This window comes from Eublepharis macularius, chromosome 3, assembly GCF_028583425.1.
Source record: "Eublepharis macularius isolate TG4126 chromosome 3, MPM_Emac_v1.0, whole genome shotgun sequence".
Taxonomy (NCBI): domain Eukaryota; kingdom Metazoa; phylum Chordata; class Lepidosauria; order Squamata; family Eublepharidae; genus Eublepharis; species Eublepharis macularius.
This window is the reverse complement of record NC_072792.1, coordinates 56,894,247-56,915,318: the sequence shown is the minus strand read 5'-3', so window position 1 is coordinate 56,915,318 and position 21,072 is coordinate 56,894,247. Positions and strand designations below refer to the sequence as shown.

The following is a 21,072-nucleotide window of genomic DNA, read 5'->3' as shown; positions in this document are numbered from 1 at the left end:
GGGACAAAAAAGTGGGAATTTGCCGTGAAGCTTATTCTAATCTGGAGAACCGGGCTTGATTCCCCACTCCTCCACTTGAAGCCAGCTGGGTAACCTTGGGTCAGTCTTAGCTCTGTGGAGCTCTCTCTGCCCCAACCACCTCACAGGTTACATACTTTTTAAACTGTTCTGAGTGGGTGTTATGTTGTCCCGAAGGGTGATATATAAATTGAATGTTGTTGTTATTATTATTAAGCTTATAAACCTGGTTGTAGAAATGTGTTAACTCTCATAATTGAAAAACACTATTATACAGTCTAGTGTTTTTGTTTCTTATGTAGTCGTGTGTCTTGACTCTATTCCTGTAGTATGTTCTTGTGTGAGCCACTGAAGTTATAATCTTGCATGTCAATATGCCACTGTATCAGGAAGTCTGCTCTGTTTATTTCCATAACAAATTTATTCCCTTCACTGAATGTCTTGTTTTTGTTCTACGTTCAAGACAAATACCCATTATGCCATACTCTCCCTTCTGCTGTGCTTGTCTGACTCCCCTTCCAATACCAGCTATGCCGAAAAACCAAGAGAGAAAGAAGTGGGTAGGTTTTCGTTTACTACTTATGCTTATGAAAGTGTTCTAGAAAACAAGTGTAAAACTTGATGTTTTGCCACTTTCGTAATATCATGTAACACAATGGTTAAAATCATGTCAAGGCTTTTTATTTTGTTAATTATTATTATAACTTATTCAGTTGTGCTTTACTAGCATTTAGCTTTTTAAAATCTCTCAAAGTAGCAATAGTTCAGAATACTTGTTTAATCTTTCTGTAATTGGAATGAATGGGATGGGAAGTCACTGGAGAGGCAGTTGAATGTAACTCAATATCTCTTATAGAAAAAGAAGAATTTGATTGGGGAAAATACTTAATGGAAGGTGAAGAACTTGACTTTGGTCCTGATGTTGAAACACCGGTAAGTAATACAGAATGCTGCTTTATGAAACAAATGGGAATTTTTTTTCCTGTAGTCCTGAAAAGTCACACATAACATAGGCTGTAGAGATTGCTGGTTGAGCCTTGATAATGTGAAGTTGTGAATGGCACTAGGGCTATTGCTGCTGTGAGGATACTGAAGTTGTAGGTGTTCTGTCTAGCTGGCAAAAAAAGTTGTTACCCTTGTGTGTGTGAAGGGAGGATTAGTAGCCACATAACTAAGAACAGAATCTGTAGTCGTCAAGTCAAGTCAGCCTTTATTGGCATATAGCAACAATTCAAGTTATCCACTTACAAACAGAATCTGTATAGCATGTAGCATGCTTTTGATTGCAGGATGTAAGGGACAGTTAATGTGGCACCCCCCCCCCCCATTCTGCTTGCAAGCTTTCCTCAGACATCTTATTGGGCTACGTTAGAAACAGTGGTGTATTAGTAGGAGGCATGCTAGACTAGGTGGACCTGTGACCGAAGCAGCAAGTCAGTTGCTTTGCCTTGGTGAGTTTTGCCCATGGAATGAATAAGAAGACCGAATTTTAATCTTAATACAGTAAAAGTTTTGTTAGTGGTATCCATGGGGGATTCCCGGTTAACCAAATATGCCAGTTAATAATGTTTTTTACCCAGTGACTTGCCCAGGTATCCTGGGTGGGCATGACAGTTAAATAGGCTTTTTGGTTAACTGGGTGCCAGTTAACAAAACTTCTTTTGTGCTTGACTGTAGGGCATGCTACAATATATTTTGTAAAATAAGTATTTTATATCTAACAGCAGATCATGATGATCTTTTCCAACTAACAGAACAACTTGTCCATTTTTGCAGTAAAATTTTTGTTTCGTATGGTAAAATTTTCCAGGAGTGGTCTGATATAAGTGATGAAGATACTGAACCTTTGAGCAGGGAAGACTCTGGCATTCAAGTGGACAGGACACCACAAGAAGATCATAACAAGAAGGCAGTGTCTCATGTCACTTGGAAAGGTTTGTTATTCAAAGCTTTCTTCATTATAGTAGGGTATTATATTGGACCAGTATCTTAACGTCTTCATTACTACTATGTGGTATGTGTCTGATGCTTTCAGCACTTAAATATGGGAACTGACACTGACAATCAGGTTGGCAAACAGCATGACCTATTGATAATTGAAGAAGTGACAACCCTGCAGCTTAACACCTTTTTCATCAAGTCTCTGGAGCAACTATGAAAATCATTAGGATGTCCCTATTCATATGTGGCATGGGTTTATGCAGAGGAGGCAAAGGTCCCTCCAACAATGCTGTAATGATGCTGAATAATGATTTCCCATCAAAAAACTATGGTAATGAGAGCCTGTGCCATATGCACTTTTGCTAGCCATTGAAGATCACTGGAGCAGACGTGTAAGGCACAAAAGGGGACAGCTGCTATCCACTTCTCCATTCAAATGATGACTGGTTGGCTTTGAGCAAGAACTTGGCTGCACCCTCAGGGAAGCCCTAGTTCTCAACGTGAACAGCATGGGCTATGGAGGAATGCAGCCAGGCTCCCCATCACAAGCCCGGTGCTGTTGTCGACGGTGTACTTTAAAGAATATCTACCCTCAAGGCATACAACAGAGGATCACATTGAATTGGAAGAAACTAGCAGTTGCATGTTTTGCTCCCACTCTGACCCCACCTCTGTTGCCACTTGGTCTCATGGGGAGGAAGTTGGAAGAGGAGGGGATTACCCTGGGCCTGCCTTGGGGTCCCAACAGCCTGCTCAAACCTTTGGTACATGGGCTGTATCTTTTTTCCTGTGTACTAGCCTTCTGTCTCTGGTTTGAGGAAAATGCTGCTGGACTTTTTCTGACCTAACCCTGCTTCATCATGCCTTGAAGCATCTCTGATTTGGAATGTTTTTTACATTGGTCATGTATGTGCCCTTCTCATTTTTACGAGCAATTATCCTGATCTTGTGTGCCAGAAGAGTTTCCATTGTGTATAAATGGGAACCTTTTCACTTGAGTGAACTATCTCATTTGCAGGTGAACTTGATGCACGTGCCTGGCTGGAGCAGCATGTAGTTCCTCAATATTGGACTGGCAGAGTGATTCGTTTTCCCCATAGTCTACATTTTCATTCCAATTTAGCAGCTGTATGGTAAGAACAAAGTAAATTCTGTATCCAAATTACTTTATTCTTGATGAAAATGATTGCTGTCCCACACTAATAACTAGAACCCCTTTTCCAGCAGTCTCTGCATACGCTGAGATATTGTATTGTGTTATTTCTCCTGTTGTCCTATGCAACTTTCTCCTATTTGGGTTTTTTTTGGTGGCAGTTACAATAATGCAGCTAATTGAAAATCCCTGCCAGAAACTGTCTGATTTGTTTTCTCTATAAGGAGTTAACATGGTAGTTTGAAAAACTACAAAACTTTATGTATTCTGCTTTTCTTTCTTTGTAGAGATGCCTTCAAAACCTAAAATAGGTCTTAACTTTTTGTACAACACATAACTCTAAGATGAAGGTAGTTCTTTAAAATAAGTATTGAAGAGTGTAGAATAACTAGGAATATCTGGTGCTGCAGCATTACTGAACCAGGTGTGCACCTACTTAATCTCAAAGACTGGACACCCATGTAAAAAATAGTGTAATAGTTTTTAAAAAATAAACCTGCAAGAGCTTTTCAGGCAATAAAGACAGTGGTTCATATATTTATGTAGGGGTGTGCACTAGAAAAAATTCTATTGGTTCAGTAATACTGAACGGGGGAAAAAAACCAGTATTCCCCAAGTACCAAATTCATTCTCCAGTTTGGTAATACAGAGCAAAATCGGTGAAATTTGGCCATTGATTTCTATGGGAAACTCAATTCGGAAATTTCTGGTGGTCTGGGAGGGGTGTCTTTTTTTGATCAAATTTCACCAAATGTGCAGAGGAACTACTACTAACTGTCCTCTACCTACCCCTTAAGTTTCATGAAGATTAGACCCCAGGAGGCCATGTTATGCCTCCCCAAAGAAGGTGCCCCCAGCCACATCCAATCTCCATTCTCTATGGGGAAAACTATGGAGCCTATCCAGGAGACTGGGGGTGGCATTTTGAAAGCAAAATCCTACTCCTAACTGTCCTCTAACGAACCTCCAAGTTTCATGAAGATTGGACCCTGAGGGCCATTTTATTCCCCCCCCCCCAAAAGAAAGTGCCCCCAGCCACCTCCAATCTCCATTATTCCCTATGGAGATACGTACAGCTAGCCTATTTTAAAAACACATTTTAAAAGTGCACACTTCACAAATCTTTCAGGATACCTGGAAAGCAAAGGAACAGCAAGGAGCAGTGCTGCTGCACTTCCCAAATTTTACCAAATAAATTCAGTAAACTTAAATTTGGTATTACCAAATTTATTACCAAATTTATTCGGTAATGCATATTTAAGTTTGGTAATATCAAATTTTACTGGATCAGGTAAAATTCAGTATTTTTGCTGAATTTTGAACCCAAATTGCACATCCCTATATTTATGCTTTTCTGAATGTTTTTAAAAACTGAATGGTTCTTTTAACTGTGTATTTCATAACTTTTTAAAACTCCATTGTGGCTGAAGAAAAACTGATTGAAAAAACTTGATATTTGATATTCTTTAGTGGTAATGCCAGTTGTTACAAAATGTAATTTTTGTCTTTAGGGAACAGCACTTATATAATAGTGATCCTTTGTACATGCCAGAAGAGAGAATACTTGTCACTGAAACACAGGTCATTCGTGAAACCATTTGGTAAGCAGCAAGCTCAAAGCAGTTGCCACTTGAAATGTATTGCAAGTTGAGATGTGGAACAGTTTTAATTCTGTAAGTCTTAATTGAACATTTGATGTATCAGTGATACTCAAGTTCAGAGAAGAGAGAACTGTTCCCATCATATTTCTGCATTTTCATGAATAATAACTGCTTGGTTCTTTTCCTAAGTGACATTGGCTCTTGAAATAATACTTGGAATCTTTTTCTTTCAAATTAATTGCTGTAGGAGTGCTTGTCAAAGGCCTTTGCTATTGGTTTTGTGCACACTTCATTCACTTAAGTGTGATGATACACACTGCTTCCATATAGATGTTTTTCTCCACCTTTGCTTCCAAACTCAAGCGTGTTTTTTGAGGTGGGGTGGGATTTCCACACAGTGATGTGCTGTAATTATCCTGTTTCCATGTTTTCCTCAATGTGCTCTTTCCTGAACCTACTTTATTTTGATCTTTTGGGAAATAATGAAGTCCATGCATGTTAATATGCTATCTGGAAGGAATGGTATGCATTCTCATGCCCTGTAGAGGTACCACCCGCATCAGTGCCATTCTCTTGCTGTTTTTCCCTTTCAAGCACCATTTTCCCATCATTTTTTTCCTGCTATGCCACTGGAGGGCTTTTGAGGTTTTTTAGTTAGTAATTGCTATAGCTATAACGACCTGTTGCAATAATGCCGTAATAGTTCTATTCAATAAGCAGCAATAGATGTTAGTGCTATAGCACTATGCTGCTGTAACAATCATATTGCCACTTACTTGTTTCTAATTTTAATAGAACTGTTAGAGCAGTATAGCATGTGCATGAAGAAAAAAAACAAAAGGGGGGGGGAGGGTGAGTCACCATGGCAGCTATGACAGCCACACCCCTGAGAGCCAATGTGGAATCCCTGCATAGCATGTGTTAAAGAGAGAAGCTGGAGACAAGCTGGGGGAAATATTGAGGAAAACGCATAGAAAACTCCAGTGTAGGGAAGCCTTATTGCTAACATGCAGGTGTGGCGGTGAAAGCAACACAGATAATCCTCTCAGTAGCCACAGTGTGAATTGGCTTACTTAGCATGAATGTCCTGAAGAAGAAGTTATCTGAGATACACTATATCAAGTTAAAGAGATTCTGATATATAGGAAAATTTATCAGTTTTTCATAAATTGGGGCCCACCGTGTCATCAATACACAAGTGCAATCTGGGGTTAATAATAATTCCTTTTGAAATAAATGTTGTCAAGAAACTGGCCTCTCTTAGCCTATTTTTTGACTGACAAAACTTTTGTTCAGGCTTTTGGTTTAGTCAGGTCGTAAGGGAAATCTCTAGAAACTTACTGAAACTCAGGGCTAGTTGTTCCCAGAGAGGTAAGCTTGAAGATGGTGTTCACAGGATCCAGGTGTGAATGAGATTATTCAGAGACAATCAAGGCTGAGAACAGAGCAGGAGGTTCATCCCCTGCATTCTGTCTCATGAGTGTGCAGAGTGCCATGGGGATTAGTTGCTCTGATTGTGGGCATGTCTCAGCTGCAGAGGAACATGGCCACCTGTGTTAGCAACACTCTGATTGGACCTTTAGGATCAGATCATGTTGCAGGCAACATAGAATAAGAAAGGGGTCTTCAGTTTGTTCTTTGCTCTTGGCCTAATATCTGGTTTAGGTGTCAGCTGAGCCATCTTGCTCTTGGCCTTGACTTTAGCCATCTTGCTCAAACTGGTAGCTGGTCAATTCTTGGACATCGAGGGTCCCAGTGAAAGACTGGAACCTTGGATTTCTGTGATTCTGGTTTGGACTTTGTAGTTTGACCTGACAAGGTAACATCTAGAATGTTAGGTAACAAAGCTGGTTAAGTGTTTTAGGTTAGCGATTTAAACTTTATTTCCTTTCCTGTCTTGTGCAATTTCTATATAAGTGATCTTTTGCGCAATTCTTAATAAATTGTATTAATTATACTTTTGTGCTGTTAATTGGCTTTTGGGGCTTCAATGAAAATCCAATACTTTGGCCTCAGCTACCAAATAACTGTTTTTGTGGAACTCAGTCTGCAAGTAACCTACCTTGCAGGGCTGGCTTCTTAATTAACACCCAGTACAGCTGGAGACTGTTTCCTTGTTCTCTAAGCTTATGGTTAGCTAGAAGGAACTGGTGGCAGCATGTTAACCTGGGTTGCAAAGGACCTTGATTCTCAGAAGTATGTTTTGTTTCTTGACCTCCTCCCAGGCTCCTCAAGGACATAGGGGACCCATAGCAAATGGACCTTGGTTGTGTCTTATTTGTCTCTGAATTACATTCTGCTCCCTTGGTGGGGGTGTGGTGGCTATGACAATTTCTTACTCACAGAAAACAAGGTTATTCTAACTGTCTGTCCTTTTTTTACAGGCTTCTTTCAGGCGTAAAAAACCTCTTTATATTTCAACTGAATGAAGGAAAGATTACAGTGAGAAATGATATCATGGTAACCCATTTGACTCATGTAAGTTAAGTGATCTGATCCAGTTGTAATGAGCTTTTGCCCGTGTCTGAAACTAAGCTTCTACTAGCCAAGAGAAAGATGTATCTCTCTCCGGGAAAGCTTACAGCAATTAGTTTTCAGACCTGTCAAACAGATAAGTTCTTTGAACCAGCTGTTTATCAGTACATTTATTTATATAGGGTTCAATATTGCTTTGCAACTCTTTATCAAACACACAGATACCTGTCTAGAGTTTATTTCACTTTATTGAAAATACACCCTAGTTTTTTAATGAAGCCAGTAATCAAAATATAAATGGCTATTAATATAAATCCTATAAAAACAGAACACAGAAAGGCAATGAGAAATAAGTTTGCTAACATTTCTTAATACATTCCAAGTTTAACATAATCAAAGTTTCTATGAAATACATAGGTAAAGATAAGTTCTCACCTAAATTCTCTTAAGAGATTTCTTCCATCAGAGCCCTACCATTCTATCTGTGTTTGCAATTTTATACCTCATCATATGCAAATATTTAAGGTCTATTCACATGATAGCACAAACAAACAATGATTAGTTTGACGCTTCACTGAATATTCATAATTTCTATAGTACAACCCTCCAATTAGTAAAAAATTACGCCATACTCAGATCTGCAAAACAAAACTACAAATCTCTGAGAAGTGTCAGGAAAAGTTAAGTTGAGCGATCACCATTGGTTGAATCTCTGATAGAGGAACATTAATCTTGATAGAGTCCACTATTTTAATTAACTGTCAAAGGATGAAAGCACACCTGTTAGCATTACCTAACACATAGAAAAAACACACAGACAGTTCATGCAAAGTTTAAAAGTTCATCTAGAGAAAACAAGAGCTTGGCCTGGTATTACTCAGTATTGGTTATTGTCATGTGCTTTTATCTGTATTGGTATAACACAGTAGTAACTCTTGCTGCACGCAGATCCAGAGGAGTTAGCCATGTTAGTCTGTAGTACTAAAATCAAAAAGAGTCCAGTAGCACCTTTAAGACTAACCAATTTTATTGTAGCATAAGCTTTCGAGAATCAAGTTCTCTTCGTCAGATGCATGGTACATAAACTGGTCAAATATAGAAGAGGAGGGGAGGAGAGAGAAGAGAGAAGATGCAGTTAGGGGGGGAGAGAGGGAGGGTGCAATCAAAATATTCCTTTGCTAGTAAATGTAAACATCTCCTTTTGGTGTCCTTTTGGGGTCAGTTGGCTTGAGTGAGGCTTCAAGGGAGTTTGCCCTGTTAGTTTGCAGCAGTAAAATAGCTAGACCATCCAATTCCTATGTAGTATAAGCCTTCGATAACCACAGCTCTCCCCATCAGATGCATCTGACAAAGAGAACTGTGGTCCCCGAAAGCCCACGCCAGGAGAGCATTGACCAGTTTATGTACCATGCATCTGACGAAGAGAACTTGATTCTCGAAAGCTTATGCTACAATAAAATTGGTTAGTCTTAAAGGTGCTACTGGACTCTTTTTGATCTTGCTGCAGAGAATACCAAGTTTTGGTACTTCAAAAAAAAGTTTCCAAAAAGTGCTAACAAATGTATATACTGATTTTATATGTTGGGTTATTAATATAAATAGAATCTTAAGTGCTTTATAAAAGCATCATATAATTTAGATTTGACAAATGGGAAACCTCTTGTGGGTAGGTGTCTAATTTCTCCATTCCCTCTTTGGCTCCCTCAAGCAATACTGGCACTTTTCCTTCCCATGCACTTACCTACCTTTTATGATTTTCTACCTAGCAGCTGCTACTCCCCTCACTCAGCTGCTGCCCCCGTCGCCTTTTCCCCATTCCTTCCCTTTTTAGCTTGTCCACTTCCAGGCTTCCCTTCCCTTTCTCTTCTTTAAGGTTTAGTCTCTCTCTCCACACTGTACCCAGCACTATAACTGAAACTTGGAATCTTTGACAGTGTTGGTTGTCAGTTGCCTAGCAACTCCCCAAATGGTCACCAGGACCTCATAATACAGTCTAGTGCGATCTCTATGGCATGCTTTTCTTAAACAAGCAGACTTTGCTTTTATGATGTTGGGGTTTTTCTAACCCCCAGTGTATTTTGTCTGTATTTCATATTTCTCTGTAAACCAGATGCTTCCCCTAGGCTTGCAAAACAATAACTGCTGTTTATCCCTGACATATCCCTGACATGTGGTATTTTATCCACACTCTGTGGCCTGGTTCAGAATTGGATATAATGATAATTTAACTTTCATTAGAGAACAATACTGAAAAACGTTTCTTTCTTTCATAGAATTCCTTAAGATCAATGCTGGAGCGGATTGCAGCATATGGTCAAGTTGTATTTAGGCTACAAAAATTTATTGATGAAGTGATGGGTCACAGCTCAGAAAGCATAATGCCTGGAATCATTTCCACTCCCAAGAAATGTGCAGAAGCCCCATTTAGAACCTATCAAGCTTTCATGCTGGCTCTCTATAAATATTTCATTAGTTTCAAAGAAGAACTTACTGAAATTGAGAAGTGCATTATCCACAAAGGTAAAAAAAAAAACCCTTTCAGATTATATTAGAGAAGTTAGTGAAAAGTCTTAATCTGGTGTGAACATGCAAGATGTGTGTTTAAAAAACCATGCATTTTAATCATGTATCTGTTTTGCAGACACAACAATAACTCTTTCCATAGTCATAGATAAATTGTCACATCGACTAGCACAGCTGAAAGTGCTTCATAAAATTTTTAGCACAGGCGTTGCGGAAGTACCACCTGACACTCGAAATGTTGTAAGAGCATCTCATTTGCTTAATACACTGTACAAAGCTATTCTCGACTATGACAACGTTGGAGAAGCCTCTGAACAAACAGTATGTAGAAGCTCTTATCTCATTATAATACCTATAGGAAAAATAAGCAATTACTGCCATCATCTGAAGAGGAAATTTATTAATCCCTTGGTTCACCTTACTGGAAATGTCTTACTATTCTCCAGATAACTACTTTACAAATATCATTGGTGCAGTATGCAAAAAGTTTTGATTCTAAGAATTATCATCTTAGGCTGCTCTGCATTTAATAGTATATTACAGGAGGGATTCTCCAGTGTGCCACAGCCTGCAACCTTGTGCAAAACATTGTTTATAAACTATTATTCATAAACACTGGCAGGCGCCCCAAACACTGCACTGTCTTCCTGTGTTGGCTGGGGCTTTCCCTGCCTTTCTTGGGGGCAGCCTCCCTCACTGTCCTGTACTGCCATTAAAGAAAAATCCTCTCCACCTGGTTCACTTCATTGACTGATGTTTTCTGCAGCAGGCCAGCATCACCTGCCCCCCCCCCCCGAGGACAGATCTGCTTTTCCAATTCATTTTCTCTTTTTAGCAAATACCTGTAATATTTGTAACATCCTAATAATCTTTTTTTAAAACTTCATTGCAGGTTTCCCTTTTATTTTCTCTCTGGGTTGAAACAGTAAGACCGTATTTACAGACAGTGGATGAGTGGATTGTCCATGGTAACTTGTTTGATCCTGCTAAAGAATTTATAATTCAGAGGTAGGGTTAATGAACACCTGCCTAGGATACGATGCTTTTCATTAGGACAGCAAGTCATGACTTGATGACAATAGCTGTGATTTGTCGATCAACCCAGCATCTGTAAGGACTTCCTTGTTGCAAAGTACACACATCCCGTGCTGTCATGGAGCTTTGTTCCTAAACCCGGTGGTGGAAGCTCCATGTGAACATGACTGTGTACTGCTGTCAGTGAGAGAAAGTCAAAATAAGCAACTGACTTTTGCTCTGTTTAGCCTTGGCAAAGGAAAATATTGACAGTTTGACACTATGATCTAGCACCTGGTTCTACAAAATCAAATTCATCTGACAGTTTCTATTCATAAAATAGCTAGCAAAGTACATCTTGGAGAAACTTTTCAGTGACAAATTTTCTTCAAGTATGCGTAGTCGGATTGGATTGTGGGCATCAAAATATTTTACAGGCAAAATAATTGTTCTGAACATCTTAAGCATTGAAGTACTGATCCCTTTCTAGATCTTTGCATGTAGTGTTTATCACAGTGATCTTCTTCATGATTCTTACAATCGCCTCGCTGTTTTCTGCTGTGTAATATTCTTTCACTCTAGTTAACTGTATTGAAAAACTCTGCATAGTGATGTGTAGACATTTGACAGCCTCATCCATTTTGGCTGCTGTTGATCTGTAAAGCCAGGATGATGGTAGAGTATTCATTAAATCTGTTAATAGAATGATTTTAAGCATGCTCTTAATTTTAGTGTGTTCTGTAAAGTAAAACTAGAATGGTTTTCTCCTTCAGTTGACATCCTAGTTAAGATAATCTATGATAATTTTCGCCCAACAGGCTACTTATTAATAGGGAAGCACTTCTCCCTAAGGGAAAGCTAATGATTTCACATCTGTCTTTGCAGAAACAAAAATGTTCCAGTTAACCATAGGGACTTCTGGTACGCCACTTACACCTTGTATAGTGTATCTGAGAAGACTGAGAATGAAGAGAAAATGAGCGATAATGCGAGTGCCAGTTCTGGCAGTGATCAAGCACCTTCAAGCAGGCAGCACACCATGGTCTCCTTCCTAAAACCAGTACTAAAGCAAATCATCATGGCTGGGAAGTCCATGCAGCTGTTAAAGAACTTGCAGTGCACAGACGGGCCTCCACAACAGGCTGCATCAAGAGGTGAAAAATGGTTAGGCTGGGTAAAGGAGAACACTGTGAGCTCTGGTTTTTAGCAACATGTAGTTGTCCTTCACTGTCCTAGCACTGCATAGATGTGTGCTTTCACATGTGGTTGAAAAGGCTAGGTTTTGCTGCAGATTCCCAAATAGATATTTATGTTCAAATACAGTTACCTATATGTCTCTCAGAGTTAATATTAATTTTTACATTCTTGACTGTAAGCTACTTTTAATTTTAAATATGATATTATTAAAGATTTACAGTCAGCCCAGAGAACAGGCTTTTGTTTACAAAATGTTTAGTATACATTTTCTTTCCTGTCTTAAGGGCTGAATCACCTAAGTAAGTTGGACCTCTGTGGATGGGTGGCATGTTTGTGTGTTTACTATCTTTGCATGATTTTCACGTGGAAGTTCTTCTTGTAAAGTGGTCCCAGTGTGCCTTGGGCAGTCTTAAGTTTTGTTTGGCTTGGTGAATGTTAGCCAGTCAAGAACCAAGCAAATTATTGTGACTGAGTCTGTGGTGACTACAAGAAAGTAACAGTATGAAATGAAAACTTGGTCTGGTGAATTGGTACTACTCAGTCTTCAAATCTTTGTAGACATAATGTTCTTCATCATGATTTAAGAGGTCTGGCTTGGCCATAGGAGTTCATGCTGAAGATGTGTAAAAGCTATAGGGGGCAGAAGTTTCTTGGGCCCTGCTCTGTACATTGCAGTGTTGTTTATATGGTTTGGTGTGTTATAACTGCACTGGTGCTTGAGCCTTGAATAATAAATTAGAGAGCCAGTGAATAAAGTCTTCAAAATGGTACCCTAACTAGTAGTGAAATATGTCAAACCACAATATTATTTAGTTTTTTGGATAAGACATCACAAATAGTATTAGAAGTAAATATGTAGCCTGCATGTTCGAGGTTCGTGTTTTTTGTAGGCATATAACAGTGTATGAGAATCACAAAAAGACAATTTTTTGTTAGATCAACTATATTCTGTTGCTGTGCCCTGCAGTATTAACAGCATGAGGTGCTTAACTTGCAGCTTTTTGTTCTGGGTTAAACCAATAACAAGTTGAATAACACTTCACTTACAAATTCAGATGCAGAAAGGAAGAGCTTGTACACATTATTTCTGGAATCCATCCAGTCGCGGCTGCGGCACGGGGAAGAACCTGTTCAGGAGGTTATTACAGAACAGCAGGCAACCAAACGGAGTCTGATAAAGATGCAGTCTATTGCAGAAAGGCATTTGGAGTTGGATGATGTTCATGATCCCTTGCTGGCTATCAATTTTGCAAGGTAATTGAAGTGGGGCAAAATAATTGTTTTTTACTATTCTATTAAAGACTAAGATTTGATGATTCCACCAGAGAGAGATGTTATGGAGTTTCTGTTTCTCATATATCAAAATCATTTAAAGTAAGATTTAACAATTTAAAATGACACATACAGTAACATAGAAAATATACAGTTTAAGGTACATTGGAAGACAAGGTCTGCTTATATTTTGCTTAGTTCTTATTTCTCAAATACTCCCTTGTATTTTGAATGAGGGGAACCCTCTTAAAGTAGGGAGTTGGCTATTAGTCTTACTTCACTAAATAACTTTTTCACTTTATACATAATTCTGTTTAGTTTGTCAGCTATTATTTTATAAAGACTTTATTCTAAGGCCCTTAGTCCTCTTCATAGGAGTAGCAGACCAAGGAGTAAGGAGCCTGTAGCATTCCTCTGGCCAGTCCAAGGAAGATGTGGAACAAGTTGGTTAGATTGCTTTTGTTTTTCCAGTTGGTGAGGGATCCTTGAAAAAGGTTACTCATTGATTATAGTAAGAAGACAAATCTGCTGCAAATTTTTATTGGCTGCAGCACTGAAGTCTGGCATTGATTAAAGGTTTTGTCTGGAAATAAGCCCTTAGATCACAGCTTTTCAAGCACAGATTATTACTAGTGTTGCTATTCCACCCAAACTGGAATTTTGGGTGTTATGATGGTAGTTTTTGAATGGGATGGTGGTTGTCCTGGAGCATTCCAGAAGATTCTCTGGGATATCATTATAGCCATGTCTAGATTTCTGTAACCATCTGAGTGGCTAGTAGGGAGATATATTGGCTGCAGTCTCCACTGAAATTTGTAGATGCCAGAGCATATTTCCTGATGTTGCAGGCCTCAAGGTGCTAGCTATCTGTATAGGTGTGCAGAGCTAATCGGTGCTAACAAAACTCATATATTCCCCCCACTATCACAGTGTTTGGTAGACTCCAGATAGAGAGTTAAAAATTAAGTAGAAAGCTAGACCTCAACACCATAATGTCTTTTATCCTTGTAACTTCTCCAGCTTGTTTAGCCAATCCTGTGGCATCAGAGTATTCGATCCCCTTTTGAACTTTTGAGTATCTTAATTCAAGAACTGAGGAAAGTATTGTAATTAACTGTGAAAAGTTAATTCATAGTTTTGCATGCATGGTAACTGCATCTGCCATGTTAAAGACATTTCAAGTCAATATTTTTATTCTGCAGATTGTATTTGGAACAAAGTGACTTTCATGAGAAGTTTGCTGGCGATGATGTTTGTGTGGATAGATCCTCTGAATCAGTTACGTGCCAAACATTTGAACTGACGTTGAGGTCTTGTCTTTATCCTCACATAGACAAGCAATATCTAGAATGCTGTGGAAATTTAATGCAGACTTTGAAGAAAGATTACAGGTGAGAGTTTAAATATATTGGCACTTGTAGCATGTGGTCAGTTTCTGCAAAATGCTTAGTCTGCGTTTAGATTTCTATTAGTTGGTAATTAATGCTGCCTCACTCAGCATAGGATCCAGTCCTCCTGGAAGATTAGCTACTTTGAGTTGGGGAGGAAGCAGCTGATAATGTAGAAATAGAAGATGAGTGTGGGAAGAGGCAAGGGAGTTAGATTAGTGCCCTCCATTTGTTATAGGGCAAAAAGAATGAGAACAAAATTTTGCAAAATTAGAAGGAAAATACAGATAAAATAAATACGTGTGTGTTTGTAAATCTGTGTAGATAAGCCAAGTTTTGTGATTCTTCAGGAGATCTTTCTTTCTACAGTGGGATTCTTCTGTTCGCTTTAAATGACTGCAAAGTAAGTAGTCATAGCCTTTTGGATATGGTCTCTGGCCTGGGGTCATGGTCCTAGCATGCTGTCTTAATTTTTGTTAGGTGATAGGAAAAATAACAGTAAAACTGGAGAACAAACTTTCTGTTGAAGAAAAGCATAGTAAAATAAAGACAGCCTCAACAGTCATACAGTCTCAATAGGTATAATGACCAGCATATTTGGATATCAATATTAAGATTGAAAATTCTGAGCTCAAATAATTTCTTAATAAATATATTTTAGCATATTGTTGCCAAAACTATTGTATTTAAATAAGCAACATATCCTTGAAAATACCTTGGATAAATCTATAGTATATCTAACTTTCTAGATTATCTCACATAACATTTTTCATGCTATACATTTTGAGTGAATTTTTAACATCTTAAAGATTTCACTCATTCCAAAAGAAAAAAATAGTCATTGGAGTTCTTTTAAGTATTCTCCCAAATCTCCCAATTTTTCAATTGGAAAAATTGAAAATAAGGTCCCAGAAAAAAAGTGTTTCTGAATTTTTCTGGCTCCCTCTCCCCAATAAGCTAGGAGGCTTATTGGTTAACAGACTTAAGTTGTATATGCACTGGAATAAAAATGGGACTGGTTAGAAATAGTAGATAGAATGGACAGGTGTCTGAGGAAAAAATAAGACAGGGAGGCTAGGAAGTTAAGGAAAAGAAGCTAGTGAAAATACCACAGGTCCAAGTTAAGGAAGCTGTGTGGCCTCCAGGAGGGGATAATGAATGGTGGGCAGACACTAATATACAGTGAAAACTGTAGCAAGGGCACTCAAACCATGCTGCTTACTTGCACTGCATGAAGAGTAAGAGAGCACACTTCCATGAGCTGCATACATTTGAGAGATTCCTTTAGAAATACTGAAGTATTAATTGGAACATTGAATTACAAAGAATGATGAAGTGAGATCTGAAAAGTGATTCTGTTTCTTGCTTAGGCTGGTAGAGTACTTGCAAGCAATGAGAAACTTTTTCTTACTTGAGGCTGGTGATACCATGTATGACTTCTACACATCAATTTTTGATAAAATAAGAGAGAAGGATACATGGCAGAGTGAGCCATTCCTTAATGTTCAGCTCCAAGAAGCAGTTGGACAACGTTACCCAGAAGATAGCTTAAGGTAATAAGAATACAAGTATAATGGCAGTATAAATTGTAGGGGGAAATGAAACGCTTGTCTATGTATAACAAGGAAATGATGAAGAGTACATAATTTCTGGAAGCTGTTTGCAGAGAAGTACACTTAAAATATTAATCAAAACATCTTGCTAAGCATGGAACCCCTTTTCTCTGTCCTTTTCATATTCTCAAGAAGTCTGCTTGCTGTCTCCAGCAAGTCTGGTTTAGGTTCTACCTCTTTGCTTTGAGAAATGGGAGGAGGGAAGTCAATCTAGGGCCGTGTTCTGTTAAGCCCCTGATCTGAATAGGAGAAATGAATGGCATGAACACATCTGACCAAGTGCTAGATGTTATCTATGGCTGAGCTGATGAAACAGCTCTTTTTGTGAATGGAAAGTTTTGGGTAAGGGATGCCTTTTCTGTTTCAGTAAGAATTCATTGCCTCAAAAAGAGAAGGATCTTGGATTTACACTTTTGTAGTTTGGTAGGAAATTAGTGCCTTGACTGATAGTGTAATGTTTGCAAGCACTACAATATCTTGTTCCAGGGGTAAATGATTTGATTTTTAGGAGGAAGTCATTCAGCCTTCACAGTTCTCAAAGATCAAATACAGTATAATAATGTATGACTGCTACCTGATAAATAGTAGTTAGGTATCTATCCCTTGTCCAGAAGGTGGCATTTACTCTAATCTATTATAAAGTTTGCAACTGAATTCATTATTGCTGGGTTGATTTTTTTTGTCTGAAATGATTTGAATTTGATGCAAAGTTTCCCTCCATATCAAAGTATTGCTAACTAACATGTGTTTCTCACCTTAGGCTGTCTATATCATGTGAAAATATTGATACTGCCAAGAAAAAACTTCCAGTTCATACCTTGGATGGTTTAATACTGAGTTATAAGGTAATAGGCAATTGGAAAAACAATCAACTGAAGTAAAATAAGTCACAACACAGAATATGAAGTAACAGAAAACTAATTGGAGGAAAAATTGAAATGATTTCATCAATGTAATTTTTTCCTCTCCTAGGTCCCTTGGCCAGTGGATATAGTTATAAGTGTAGAGTGTCAAAAAATTTATAATCAAGTGTTTCTTCTGTTGTTACAAATAAAGTGGGCCAAATATAGTCTGGACGTATTAAGATTTCATGGTAAGGAAATTAATGGACTCTTAATTGTGTGCTTAGAAAAATGTACTAAAAATTGGTAGCTATGATGCTTTGAGGTGCTACAGAACCCGAATGCTTTCTTTACCTCCCATGCTTCCTTCTCAGTGGGTGGAAAGGGGAAACAAGAATAGAAGCAAAGTATGGGAATGGAGGAGATAATGGAAGAACTAGGTATATATGAGACAATGCAAGCTATATGCCAAGGAAAGTTGGTGAAAAGGACAGAGCAAATGGGATAGTCTTCTGCCTAATGAAGTAGACATGGTTGTTTGTCTGTCTACTGTAAGCATAGCTGTGGGTTCTCTGTTAAATATAATTTAAAATCTCTGCAAAGAAACGGAACTTTGCCACCTGAAGTAGTGATTTGGGTTATGCAGATCTGCTTATTTGTGAGATGTATACGGTTTATTAATGGTCTCATGGTTAGAGTGTAGGACTGAGAGACCCAGCTTCGAATTCCCACTCTGTCGTGGAAACTTTCTGGGTGACCGTGGGCCTGTCACATACTCGTAGCCTACCTCATAGGGTGGCTGTAAGGATAAAAACAATGTAAATTGTTTTTAAGTCCCATTTGGGGACAAAGGTGAGATATAAATAAACATATAGTGGCAGGCAAAAACTATGCTGAGCATTAACACCTTGCCCCCTCTATCTGTTGTTTGTAGCCATTATAGTTCAGAGGAGATGAAATACTCTTGATGCTTAGTTCTGCTTTCTGTGCCACAATTTGGTATTGACACATCCCTGGCTGCAGATTTCTCTTACAAGTTTCAGTAATATAGTACTATGATTTGATGTTCTTAGTGATTTTTATGCTGGCCTCCTTCATTCCTTAGTTTTACTACTTGACTACTGCTCTTTTTAGTGGTAATAAATAGCGAGCATATATATGACTGAGGTTGTCTCAACCTTTGTCTTCTATTTACATCAAGGCAACCCTGCCCTCTGCTGTTTGAACAGATCCTTCAGATCAGCTGTTGCTGTTTAATACAGAATTTGACTGAGAACTGTTAACTTTTCAGTTAAAAATAACAGCAGCAGTATGATTCAAGAGCAAAGCTTATGTAATATATTTATTAGGACCAAGAAGAAGAGTGAGACCATTTTTGAGCTCTCTGGGATTCAGGCTTCTTGTCTTCATATTGTGTAGAATGCTAGGCAGATTTAAATAAAGTGTTGCTAGGCTGGAGCTGGTATCAGGTTGTGCCTTTGGCCTTCTAGCAAGAAGAATGGTAATATCCAGGTTTAAAATAAATAAAAACCAGTAATTAATCCAATATCTTTCTGATATTGATAGGAGTCCATGGATTCCTTTAAATGGCTGAATGTAGAAAAATATGTTGTGGTAGTTAATATTAATAGTACTGGTGATTAACTTTAGATGGTGCCATAAGACAATAGAATTGGTTTCGATATTTTTCCTAATGTTATTTCCATTGTCTAAACCTCTTTGAAGAGCCAGTCAGTGCAGCAGAAAAGCCTCAAAGTAAAGGCGGAGTGACTGTATTTGAACAAGAACTGCTTCCTCAGTTTGGATCCCAGGTAGAGTCCATAAAACAACAAACTCATCGCATGTTCCTTCTAAGGATGAAACTCATGCATTTTGTTAACAGCCTACACAACTACATAATGACTAGGGTATGTATTACTATCATAACATAAATATGGTTAAGAATTTAATTTCTAGTGTGTGTAATTGTTAATCATCCAGAACGGTTCCTGACATGCATGAAGATAAATTTGACAAACTTTACTCTGTATAGGAAAAGTGAATCCTTTTCACTGAGGTGACAGTCTAATAGCTGGACAAATATTTTCACTTTAATAGCTATTCAGATTTTGAGTTTTGCTGAGTCAATGCTGCTTGGAAAGGGGAGGCATAAAGGGGAGTTGGCTCCAAGATGATGTAGTGGTGTCTTACTGCCGTCTCCTGATTTGCTGATGGAGGTGGGAATTGGTAAACTACTGTTGCAACTGCTACCTTTTGAAGCAGAAATGGTGATACGAGGCTCAGTGGCTTGCCTAGAGGATGCATTTTGCTAAGACATTAGAGGTGAAAGTCCTGCTTCTAATCCTTGGCTGTAATCTCTCACATGAACGTATTTCTTACATCCATCCCTACATTTAAGATCCTTGATAATAGTATTGTCACTTGGAAAAGTAGCTGAGTTCTAATCTAGAAAAATGTGTATGTTTTAACAAACGTGAACTGGTGAATTACAAAAGCTGACACTGGCTATCTGATTAGTCATGGCCCCTGGAGAAATAAATGGAAATGTAAAATTGTAACTTTTGTGAACAGTAAGAGGCACTTGAGTATTAACTTTGACCATTCTTGTATACTTTCATTTTTTAAGATTCTTCACAGTACAGGTTTGGAGTTTCAACATCAGGTAGAAGAAGCAAAAGATCTAGATCAACTGATTAAAATTCATTATAGATACCTGTCTACAATTCATGATCGCTGCCTGCTGAGAGAAAAGGTACATAAAGTTGATGCTGCACATTCAGTACAACTTGTGCTTTTCAGTAGATATATAAGTGCTTATGTTTAACTGAATGGCTTGCTCTGAGTCTTATTTTGCTCTGTTATAAATTGCTTACAATACATTGCTTGAAATAGCATTTTGATTTGCTTATCAAGGGAAGTTGAAGATCTTTATTTCTTTAACATTTTGATTACAATGTTTGGATAATATTTATAATTGTATTGTCGAAGGCTTTCATGGCCGGAGAATGATGGTTGTTGTGGGTTTTCCGGGCTGTATTGCCGTGGTCTTGGCATTGTAGTTCCTGACGTTTCGCCAGCAGCTGTGGCTGGCATCTTCAGAGGTGTAGCACCAAAAGACAGAGATCTCTGTGTCACAGTGTGGAAAAAATGTTGGCAGGTAACCCCACCCCTCCTGAGTAGATATAAATGACCTGCCAACATCTTTTCCACAGTTTTCCAGGAACTACAATGCCAAGACCACGGCTATGATGGTCCTATACTGCATAAGCACAGGATCAGTGACTTGTAATCCCTATGAAGAACAATGCTTTTGTGACATATCATAACATATGCTGTAAAGTCGTAACTTAAAATTAGTTCTCTTCTTAAAATATAGCATGAATTATATAAGATGAGGATCTGTAGCCAGATTAAGTTAATTGATAATTATGTTTGCTGACTGTAATAGCTTTAAGGGTTTTTTCAAAATGTGTTCCTCCAACCCCTTCTCCATTGTTTTTTGCAGTCCTTTAAGAACCTCTAGTTGACCTTAGTGTTAGCTTGAGGCATAACAAAATGTAGCATTTTCATGTACATATTTTAAATCTATCCTAGAACAGGTTTCCTATCCTAGAACAGGTTAGTCATTTATGCAGAATGTGTTACTGTAAAGCAGCATTGGGGACCCCTAACTTGGTAAAGGCTCATGGGCCTTATGTTTAATACCTTTAATTTAGAAGAAGAATTAGAAATTACTGAATATTCAGGATAAATAGGTTTTTCTGCATGAGTAAAGCATTGCAGTCAGCTAGGCCAGCTGGAAAATGTAATCATATCAGGGGAATTGTATCTGCTTGAATCTCAAACAGCCACTGACCACAGCTGCTACTTTTTTCTTTCTTTCTTCAGGTTAGCTTTGTGAAAGAAGCTATAATGAAAGTTCTGAACCTAGTACTGATGTTTGCAGATCGTTGGCAAGCAGGCTTGGGAGCTTGGAAGTAAGTACATTCAGGTTGCAGTAATTTTTACAGTATCTATCTTTTTGGAGGCATTTAT

At 38.3% G+C, this 21,072-nt stretch overlaps 1 protein-coding gene across 1 annotated transcript in view; it reads left to right on the top strand.

The window, feature by feature from the left end:
• TUBGCP5 (tubulin gamma complex associated protein 5) overlaps positions 1-21,072 on the top strand; it is a 29,278-nt gene that overhangs the window by 5,169 nt on the left and 3,037 nt on the right. Inside the window, exons 4-21 of the mRNA XM_054975006.1 lie at positions 482-578; positions 875-951; positions 1,829-1,952; positions 2,978-3,092; positions 4,624-4,713; positions 7,098-7,191; positions 9,462-9,708; positions 9,830-10,032; positions 10,604-10,719; positions 11,611-11,879; positions 12,978-13,176; positions 14,397-14,585; positions 15,953-16,135; positions 16,956-17,040; positions 17,168-17,288; positions 18,763-18,944; positions 19,664-19,789; positions 20,926-21,014. Coding sequence (XP_054830981.1) covers positions 482-578; positions 875-951; positions 1,829-1,952; positions 2,978-3,092; positions 4,624-4,713; positions 7,098-7,191; positions 9,462-9,708; positions 9,830-10,032; positions 10,604-10,719; positions 11,611-11,879; positions 12,978-13,176; positions 14,397-14,585; positions 15,953-16,135; positions 16,956-17,040; positions 17,168-17,288; positions 18,763-18,944; positions 19,664-19,789; positions 20,926-21,014 — 2,606 coding nt within the window. The remainder of the gene's footprint in view (positions 1-481; positions 579-874; positions 952-1,828; positions 1,953-2,977; positions 3,093-4,623; positions 4,714-7,097; positions 7,192-9,461; positions 9,709-9,829; positions 10,033-10,603; positions 10,720-11,610; positions 11,880-12,977; positions 13,177-14,396; positions 14,586-15,952; positions 16,136-16,955; positions 17,041-17,167; positions 17,289-18,762; positions 18,945-19,663; positions 19,790-20,925; positions 21,015-21,072) is intronic.